Source organism: Macaca fascicularis, chromosome 10 (assembly GCF_037993035.2).
Source record: "Macaca fascicularis isolate 582-1 chromosome 10, T2T-MFA8v1.1".
Taxonomy (NCBI): Eukaryota; Metazoa; Chordata; class Mammalia; order Primates; family Cercopithecidae; genus Macaca; species Macaca fascicularis.
The window spans coordinates 87,923,563-87,934,036 of NC_088384.1; the positions used below are offsets into that span (position 1 = coordinate 87,923,563).

Genomic DNA, 10,474 nt, shown 5'->3' on the forward strand with positions numbered 1-10,474 from the left:
AACCTCCGCCTCCTGGCTTCGGGTGATTCTTACGAGGCAGGTATTATTCCTGTTTTACAGAGGGAGAAACTAAGCCAGAGAGAGTGCGCTAGGATCTGCCTCATAGGGTGGGGCCATGGCTGCAGCATCAGTCAGACTGAGCTAAGGCACTCAGGGCTGTGCTTGGCTCAGGGAACGATAATGTTCTTATCCTTACTCCACAAATGAAGAAACTGAGGCTCAGAGAAGAGAAGGAACTTGAATGCCACTCAACAAGTCAGGGACTGGGGCTTGAGAGGAACTTTTCCGTCTCCCAGAGCAGGGCTCTGTCCATGCGTTCACTCTGCCTCTCACCAGGACAGGGTGTAAGCAGAGAGCCTGGTCTCCAGGTGGAGGTCAGGTCTAGCAGGCCTGCGACGGGTCTGCAATGAGGGCTTCAGGGGAGAGGACTGTTCTCTGCTTTTTCCCAGTGGTCACAGCCACCTCACCCCAGGCCAGCAGTGCGGGGCAGGGGAGGCTCCATCTGGGGGAAGCCCAGAGGGCAAGAGAGCTGAACCCTGATAGGGTGCAGCCTTTCTGGCTGTGAGGATGACTGAGAAGTGGGGCTGGCCTGTGGGAACAGAGAGGTTCCAGCAGGAAGAGCAGAGACAGCAGTTAATACGCATCCAGCACCCTCCAGCTGCTGGCCCTGGGCACCACATTGTGTTGAGGATCACATCGGCTGCACACGGTGACTCTGTGAGGTGTTGTGTTGTGTCCATTTCTCAGAGTGGGGAGTCAAGCCTCAGAGAGATTCAGCCACTTGCTCAGGGCCACATAGCTAGTCAGTGGCAGAGCCAGGATTTGTACCCAGATGGTCTGGGCCCAGAGTCCCTTCTCTTCACCACTGCCTGCCTCCTGAGAAACCTTTGGCTTGCCTTTGGACAGAAACCTTGACAGTTCATCCCATCCCTCTCCTGTCTCCATGAACACTGGTCCTCACTGCCATCCCCTCTCTGTTTGAGCCGGGGAGTTCAGAGTCCGGTTGCAGCAGTATCACTTGGGGTGGTGAATGGGTGACTCTGAGGCCTGAGCCTGACTTGCAGTGGGGGGCCTGGGGAACCTGGCTTGGGCTCTTGGTAGGAGGTGCGCTTATGGGCAGGGCTCCTAGGGCTGTGAATTCCTGCCTCCCTGCCCGTCCGCCACCTGCCAGCTGGGCCAGGCCTGTGGTTTCCTCTGAGTGGTTTTCTCGGCCTCACTGGCCCCCACCCATGCTGAGCCTCGGCCACACAGCGTGTTGATGAGGGATGAGTCACCGCCGTGGGGGGAGGGAAGGAAATGAAGTCCAGCCACAGCGGAGATCCAGGGCCTGGATCCAGCTGGGGAAACCGAGGCCAAGATGGGGAAGGTCCTTCATCAGAGACAGTAACAGCTGGAACTAGAACCCAGGACTCCTGACTCGCAGTGCATGCCTCAGTTTCCCCCTCTGTAATATGAAGATGATAACCTCAGCTCTTTTCTCCTCTGCCACTCCTAGGGCCATTGTGACAGTTGAGAGATGGGATGGGGTGCTCATGCACCATATTTTACAGGTGAAAAAAACAGGTTCAGAGAGGGAAAGTGACTTGACCAAGGCCACACAGCAAATTAACATGTCCCGTGCAAGAAGCCTATTCAGAACCCAGCTCCACCCCTTCCCAGGAGCTCTTTATGAAAGCTCTTTATGATTCATCAGGTGCTTCCTTTGGGCCTCTCCTGGTCCCCAGCAGCAGACAATATAGATTTGATAATATGGATGGGGAAATGTGGGTTCAGAGAGACCTTGTTCCCACTGAGGGCCACGGAGCACACTGAGGGCAAAGCTGCAGCCACAGCCCCTGTGGAGAACTGGGTCTGCCTCTCTGCAGGCTTAGGCCCCAGCCCCATTGCTTTCAGGAACGCTCCCATCCCTGGCAGCTACAAGGAAGAAAGATTTTTCACAGGAGCTGCCCTGATGGAGGGAGAGAGCCCATAGCTGGTTTGGGACTGTCAAGCTGGACCAGGACTGAGAAAGGGTTCCCAGGGCGTCAGTTCTCTGGGTGTCAGGCTGAGCTTCCCTGCCCCTTGCATGGCTTGCTCTGCCCACCACAGGCACCAGAGCCATGGGCCCCTCCTGCTCAGTGTCCATCTCAACGCCGATGCTGTGTTCTTCCCTTGCAAGGCACCTCTGTGCCTGGGCTTCCCCTGAATGGGGTCTTGGGCCCTCTGTGAGCTAAGAAGGGTTAACACTCTCAGTGGGAGCACTCCTCCCAGTTGGTCCCAGCCCAGAGAGTTTTCCTCCAAGACCATTTCCTGCCTCAGGGCCTTAGCCAGGCCCACAGTGACCACCCCCATGGGTCTGGAAGCCACTAAGGCCACATCTGGTTTGGATTACATCAGGGCTGGTGACGCTGCCTTTTCCTGTCTGGGTCCGGTGGCCTTGAATTCCACTGGCCACCTTGGACCCAACCAGACAGTGGTGGGTAGCGATTTGGCCAGTGATAGGGCTGCCCCAAGGGCGTGGAGCAGCCGGGGCTGTCCTGAAGGATGTGCCCACCTGGACCAATCTCCTACCTGTGCAGCTGCCTACGCACCTGTTCCTTCCTTCGCGTTAATGGGTAATATTTATCAGCCACCAGGAACTATACCAAGTGATTCCATCAATTAACTCATTTTGTCTCCACCCTATGAGTAGGCATTTTCATTATCGACATTTCACAGATGAGGAAACTGAGGCACAAGGAGTGTATGGACAAGTCCATGGGCTTCCAGCTAATGAATAGGGGAATCAAGATGTGAGGCAGGCCATCTGACTTCCCACACAGCGACCACTTCACAACCATGTGTTGAGCCCGGTTCTGGGCCTGGCCCCCAGCGAGAGCCTGGGGATGAATGAGTCATGGTCCTTGCCCTTGGGGAGCTCACAGCCTCTGGAACCCCAGTGGGAGGATGGGGATCAGGGTGAAGCTGGAAGAAAACTCATGAAACCATGAGAACAGGAAGGAGACACTAACCCCTATTCTCTTCTCTTCAGTGGGAGTCACACCCAAGCTGAGGGCACACAAGGAGCAGGGCTTTTCCAGACAGAGTGAGGAGGGTGTTCCAGGCGCTGTTCAGAGACTTGGAGCTGAGTATAAGCTCATCTTGGAGAAGGCCAGTAGGGCTTTTGCATCAGATGAAGCAGGAAATAGGTCTGGAGAAGTTAGCAGGAGCCTGAATGGCAGGCTGACCTGGGACAATGGGGAGCCGTGGAAGGGAGGTCAGAGATTCATGCTTACAAAGGATCCTCGCAGCCAAGGAGGCCAGTGAATGGGGGAGAGAGGCTGGAGGCAGGGACACCCGGTGGAGGCTGAGCCATGTCTGCTTGAGAGGCTGTTAAGAACTGTGGGGAGAAGGGGGAGATGACTCGAGAGAGATAGGCTGATGACAGAGTTTGGGTTCCACGTCAGACAGAACAGGGTTCGTATCTACTTATTTGCCCTCCCTGAGCCTCAGTTTCCTGTCTGTAAAATGGGGTAAGAATCGTACCTGCTTCCCAGGATAATGAGAAAATTACATGAGATCTGTAGGTGGAGCCTGGTGCGGCTACTGAGCTTATATTTGTTTCAAAACTATTTCTCCGACCCCGGCTATGTTCCAGACACTGCCCTAGGTGCTGGAGACAAGCAACGAATAGACAAAAATCCGTGACCTCATGAAGCTTCATGCCAGTGGGGGAGACACACTGAATGGCAATAATGAATTTAGAATGTGTTAGTGGTTGGGGAAATGGGGAATGTGGCGGCCAGGCAGGGCTTCTCTGAGGACGTTTGAACAGAAACTGGAGGATACGAGGGAGTGAAACCTGGACATTCATGGAAGATAAGACAGAGCCAGTGTACAGGCTGCTTGGAGTGAGTGAGGGAGAAGGAAGGAGGAGCTGGGGACAGACCACAGTGGCCCTCGCCTATTAGCAAAACAAGGAGACTTGTTGGTGGCGAGGTCTTCAAGAAATTTTTTTTCTTTTTCTTTTTCTTTTTTTTTGAGACAGAGTCTTGCTCCATTGCCCAGGCTGGAGTGCGGTGGCATGATCTCAGCTTACTGCAACTCCACCTCCTGGGTTCAAGCGATTCTCCTGCCTCAGCCTCCCGAGTAGCTGGGATTACAGGCGCCCACCACCACATCCAGCTAATGTTTCGTATTTCTAGTAGAGACGGGGGTTTCACTATGTTGGCCAGGCTGGTCTCGAACTCCTGACCTCCAGCCTTGGCCTCCCAAAGTGCTGGGATTATAGGCGTGAGCCACCGTGCCCAGCCTTGGGATTTAATTCATGGCACATGAATGAATGGTGACCATGACTCCATCCATCCACTCCTAAACCTTTATGGAGGGACTACTATGTGCTAGTCATCGAGTTAGGGAAGAGGACAAAATGCATAAGGCAGACCCAACCCTTGGCCCCTGAGGTTTACATTCTAAGGCACAGACACAGTAAAACGTGAGTACATGTGCACATGAGTAATTCTACATTGCAGCAGATGCTATTTCAGCAGCACAAATGGGATGCAGAGGGAGAATGATCTGGGGGCATCCAATTAGATAAGGAAGTGCAGGAAGGCTTCTCAGAGAAGGTGATGTGATGTGGGTCGTGGATGTGGAGAGACAGCCAGTGGGGGCAAAGGGAACAGCCACTGCAAAGGCCTAGAGATGGAAAAGAAACTCATGGGAGGCGAGTGTCCTAAGGGAGTGGGAGGGTCTGCCCTCTCTTGTTTGTATGCTCAGGGAGACCTCAAAACTGGCCCTGAGGGCTGTGGTCAAGAGGAGGCAGCTCTGGTCTTTCCAGGGACACCAGGCTGGGTTCTGGCTGACAGTGGCCTGTTTTTAGCCATGGAACCGCTTCTTTCTGCCCCACCGGCTGCCTCCCTGAGTCACCACCTAATACCAGAAGGGTGGGAACAAGAGATTAGGCACCTCCGGACCTGTGGGGATGTGAGTTTTGCCCTGTGTGAAGGGAGGGATGGAGAGGACTACACTGAGGTCATGAGGTCCTCCAATGGAGTTGTTTTATTAATAAATTCTAATTTCATTCCTGTTGACTGAATTGTGCAGGTAGTGTGCAGGACAAGGCTTCCCGCATACCAGTCCTGGGGACTGGAATCATTGCCCCCATTTTACAGATGAGGAAACTGAGACTCAGAGAGGTGAATCCACTTGCTCAAGGTCACATAGCAAGGAAGTGAAGATGCCAGGAACTGAGTCAAAAGCCTTGTCCATGTAACAGTCCTTCCTCCCCCTAAATCCTGTCCTCCTGCCTCCACAGCAGCTAGACACTCCTCTGGGGCGTAAATCAGGTCAAGGGAGACATATCCAGGACCCAAATACCTATTTATTGTACTTAACAAACACTTATTTTATTTTATTTTATTTTATTTTATTTTATTTTATTTTATTTTTTTGAGATGGAGTCTCGCTCTGTCCCCCAGGCTGGAGAGCAGTGGCGCGATCTCAACTCACTGCAAGCTCCGCCTCCTGGGTTCAAGCGATCTTCCTGCCTCAGCCTCTTGAGTAGCTGAGACTACAGGCATGTGCCACCACACCTGGCTAATTTTTGTATTTTTTGTAGAGACAGGGTTTCACCCTGTTGGCTAGGCTGGTCTTAAACTCCTGACCTCAAGTGATCCTCCCGCCTTGGCCTCTCAAAGTGCTGGGATTACAGGCATGAGCCACCGCGCCCGGCCAGCAAATACTGATATTGTAGCTGCCATGTGCCAGACCCCGTTCTAAGCACTTTGCCAATATTAACTCATGTAATCCCCACAATAACATCATGGGGGTAGGTACTGTTAGGGTCCACATTTTACAGATGGGGGAAACCCAGAAAGGGGAAGCAACTTGCCCAAGGTCACACAGTTAGGACGTGGTGCCTGGTCCTTGGGTGGATGGGAGTCTGGGTGTGGAAGGGATGTTTTGGCTGAGGTCTAGATTCCTGGATTGCATACTCTCCCAGCAGGCGGCATGCCAGGCTGGCCGACACAACCTCCCAGCTTTTTCTCATCACTGTGGCAGCTTTGCAGGGCCCTGCCCTCCAAGGAAGAGGGTCTCCTTCCCTTTAGCCAAGGCACTGTCTGGGGTGTGGGCAAGAGTGTCTAACTCTGGGCCATGGAATGCCATAAACCAGGGAAGGAAGGGGGTGGGCGGAGAGCAGGCTGGAGATAAGGCATTGGGAAGGAGGGCCCCGCTGAGAAGGCCAGCCCTGTGGGTGGGTAAGGGTGGCCTCTCCCGGGGCCAGGAGTTCTCTCCTCCCTCAGGAGAACAAAGGCCGAGGCCCAGCAGGTGAAGCTTCCTAATGGTCTTTCAGAGCTGCCACGCTTCTGTGGGAAGGGGCCGGCCACCTGGAAAGGCAGTGGGCTCCCCGTTCTTGGAACCCCATGTGATGTCGACCACTTTAATGTAGAGAGGATTCAGAAATCGGGCAGGAGGTGCCCTTCAGGCTCTGATATTCCAGGAATCTGAGTTGCTATGATTAAAAACTCTGGAAGATTCTGAAATACTCATTTCAGATTCTGATTCTCCCATTTTAGGATTTGATTCGTCTAACTCTGTGAGGGTCTCGGTATCCTTTTTTGCTCTCACCTGCTGAAAAGGAGGCATGGGGACTGGGATTCCCTCCTGGAGACAGACCTTCCTATGAGGAGGGTCCTAGGCGCAGAGTCCAGCGAGATGGCCCCATCCCTCCCCTCCAGAGCTACATTAAGGCATCAGAGGGGGTGCCATGGATGGGTTGAGCAGCGGCTCTGCTCCTGCCTTGCTGTGTGACCCTGGGCATGTCACCTATCTTCTCTGGCCTTGGTCTCTCCATCTGTGCCAAGGGGCTCTCTCTGGGTCGAGAGAGGCATTCACTGTCCCCCGCAACCCCTGTCCAGACGAGGGTGGTCAGCTGGGAGCCAGAGGTGAATGTTGGTCATGGAAAGAATGTGAAGGCAGGAGGCCCCATGGGTGGGGTCCCGGGTTGGGCAGCTAGCCAAGGGTGCATGAGATCATGGTGTCTCCTTGCCCAGCACCTCCAGAGAAGGGACCTCCTCCAGGCCATCCCCCAGGTCAGATCCGTTCCTGGGACTCAGACTGAGTCAGGCTGCCCTTCCCCGCAACCACTGGGCAAAGGGAGTGAAATGCAGAGAGTTGGGCACTGGTCCAGGTTCCTATAGTGAGTCCAAGGCATGCACTGAGTCCAAGGTCCTGCTTGGGGAGTTGGGGCTGAGGGGGCCTGTCTTCACTTCACGACTATGTTGGAGGCCAGAGAGAGATGTGCAGAGGAGGCTCTGAGCCTGCATGTCGGCAACCCTTTCGCACGTTCCCCCAGGGCAAGGGATGAGCAGGAGACTCAGCCTCGTTCTCCACAAGTCCCCACCCTAGCGCAGAGCTAAACCTCCGTGGTTCAGGGGGATGCTGGGGAGTGCGGCGGCAGAGGCCTGGGCTCCCCCAGCCCAGCCGGCCTCCCTTCCTCCTAGTAGCTCAGAACCCAGGCTGGGAAGGGACTGGGGTCACCAGGGCTCCACAGGAATGCACAATGGGAACAGTGCCCAGCAGAGGCCTCTTTCCCTGACCCAACTGAGAAAGAACTCTCATCCCTTTGAATCTTGTCTGTCTCTGCCTCTGCAGGGTCTGTCTCTCTGCATCTCTCTCTTTCTCTGTCATATACACACACGCAGCCTGAGACATACTGATCCACACAGGCACACACCGTGGTAGAGACTCACACAAGAGCCTGCTTCCCCCTCCTTACCATGCCCTGCACACAGAGGGCCTTTCCTCTCCCCTCTGCCCCATGAGGCTGCCCATAGGAGGCTGCACAGACCCTTGCTCCTTCTCCCCATTGTTAGATGGGTTCCGGGCTGGGGTTCAGCAGGCATGGTGGGGAGGGGCCCCACAGCTGGCCAGGCATTTTCCCAGCCCCTCTCACCCTGCAGGTCCCCCTCCACCCCAGCTCTGAGACTGTGGGAACCAGACAGTTTGGGCTGTCCAGCCGGGCTCGCTTCCTCCCAGGCCCCAGGGGACCTGTTGGGGGAGGAGGGAGCAGCAGAGGCTGGAGTCCTCAGGGCTGCCTGGGCAAGGGAGGGCCTCTGGAGGGGACAGGGCTGCCTGCCCAAGAAGGGGTCTCCAGCCCCCTGGGTGAAACCTCGTGGGACATAAGACCCTCTAGACCACATACCAAAAACCAGAATAGGGGTGCCCCAGCATCCCTCTCTCTTCTCCCTGTGCCCATGATCCAGATAGGAGGACCGAGGCTCTGGGCAGGAAGCCATTCGCCTCTGCTCCTCCAGTGCTGGGGTCTGTGAGGACAGCGACGTTTCAGGTTCCTATCTCTGTTCCTCTAACGAGGAATATCCCCATTTCTCCTGCTTCCTTGTGAAGGGGTAGTTAGAGAAGGTCAAAAGTCAGGGCTTAGTAGGATAGTCACAGACCATGCCGCTGGCCCCAAGAAATGCCGTCTTAAAGAGTCACCAGAGGACCTCAGGGAGCTAGGGGCTCAGGGGAGCGCCCCCATTAATGTGGGAAGTCCAAACAGGGGTAGGTGCTGCCTTTTGAACTCTAGGTGCCCTGTCTGTGCAATGGGTAAAGGGTGCCTTTCTAGCCCTGGCCTTCCAGGATTTCAGCAAAGCCCTCCCATGTCTGGGGGCCACCACCAGCTCTGCCCTGACCCTCTTCTCCACCCGTGTCCGCACTCAAGCTGCAAGCCACACAGGTATGGTTTTGATTTGCCCTCTGCCATCCATTTGCCATCTAGAGTTGGAGCTGGTGAGCCTGTTTCCACCACTGTAAACGGGGCCAACCTTCCATGTCACACAGGTGAGATGATATATACAAGCCCGGGACAGCATCAGGGTCACAAATTGTCAGGGTTATGACGACTGCGCCTATGGAGGCTATCGAGTCCCAGTGTCTGAGACTGGAGAATCAGTCCCTCACGCCAGCCCAGGCTTGCCCCTGCCCAGTCTCTCCCTGGCCTGTATCCTCCTCTCCCTGCCCCCCATTCCCTACCTCCCCTTCCTCTCCCTTTCTGGGAAACTCCCTGAGAAAGTCCCCAGCAGGAGAAAACCTCATGTGAGACATTCCCACCCAGGGTCTCTGCCCCTGCTGCACAACCCCACAGCTATAGCCATCCCACATACAAGCGGGCGCCCTGGCCCTCAGTCCCCAGCCACCAGGCAAGCTGACCCTCATCATCATATGGCTTTATTGGCCCTGAGAGCCACAGAGTCAATCCCAAGAGGCCCCGCTTCCCCTCACCCCCAAGTTTGTCCAGAGGCCCCAGGGGCCAGGCTGAGCACCGTTTCCATCCTGGCTTTCTGTGTGGTTGTCCTTGGCTCACCAGGGCTGGGTCCTTCGAGAGTTCTCCAGGTCCTAGAGCCAGGCTCAGCCTGGAGGGTGAGGGACCTGCAGGGACTGCCCGAGACGAGGCTGCCTTTACTCAAAGAAGAACATTCCTGGCGTCCGGTATAGGCAGGGGGTCAGCCCCAACGGGTAGCTGGAGCCTCCCTGGACAGGGAAGCCACCTGCAACCCAGGGTTCCTTGTGGTCAGCTGGCAGGGGCAGCGGGGCCCGGAGTGAGGTTGGAGGGGTGGGTGGTGCAGGGGAGGGGGCTGCTGAAGCCAAGAGGTGCTCAAGGCCTGGGTCAGCCCCCATGCAAAAATTCAGTGCCTGCAGCCGACACTGGTAGCTGCTCCCGATGCTTGCTTCCGGGGACGAGACGGGTGTAGGGGCCTTATTAAAACCCCCAGCCTCCGAGAAGCCGGCAGGAAAGCCAAACACTGGGCATGAGGAAGATGAGGTGGCCACGGGGAGCTCCCCCAGGCATGCAGGCTTGGGCGTGGAAATCTCTTTGGGCTCCGTGGGTGGCCGAGGCCTGCCATCAGTGGTTGCTGGGCACATACTGGCTGGCATGGCCCCCACCAGACCCCCAAAGCTTAGGCCCTTGGGGTCTGGCAGCTCTGGTGGGAACGAGCACTGCCTGCTGGTCGTGGTGTCGAGGACTCCTGGGTCCTGGCTGGTTGCCCTGAGGGGTCCACGGCGTGCCTTGGCCGGGCCCCTGGTGCCCTCAGCACCTGTCCGCCGGGTGAAGCGGCGGCGGCGGCGTAGGAAGCTGCCGTGCTCAAACATGTCGTGGCAGTCAGGGTCCAGCGTCCAGTAGCTGCCCTTGCCTGGCTTGCGGTCATCGCGGGGCACCTTGACAAAGCACTCGTTGAGTGACAGGTTGTGGCGGATGCTGTTCTGCCAGCCGGGCCGGTTGTGGCGGTAGAAGGCGAAGCGGCCCATGATGTAGCGGTAGATGCCACTGAGCGTGGCCCGCTGCCCCGGCGAGCTCTGGATGGCCATGGCAATAAGGGCGATGTAGCTGTAGGGAGGCTTGGTTGGCTCAGCTGCAGGGGCCCCGGGCCCGGGCAGAGGCTGCTGCTGCATGCTGGCCGGGCTGGCCGGGCTGCCAGGACCTGCTGGGTCAGGCTCGGCGTCCAGGGCTCAC

General features: G+C 56.3%; 1 protein-coding gene across 1 annotated transcript; it reads right to left on the reverse strand.

Annotated features, from left to right (window-relative positions):
• Nucleotides 1–9,171: 9,171 nt before the first annotated feature.
• On the reverse strand, nt 9,172–10,474 carry FOXS1 (forkhead box S1). The gene has a single exon (XM_005568641.5). The coding sequence runs from the start codon at nt 10,411–10,413 to the stop codon at nt 9,421–9,423; it is 993 nt and encodes a 330-aa protein (XP_005568698.2). The 5' UTR covers nt 10,414–10,474; the 3' UTR covers nt 9,172–9,420.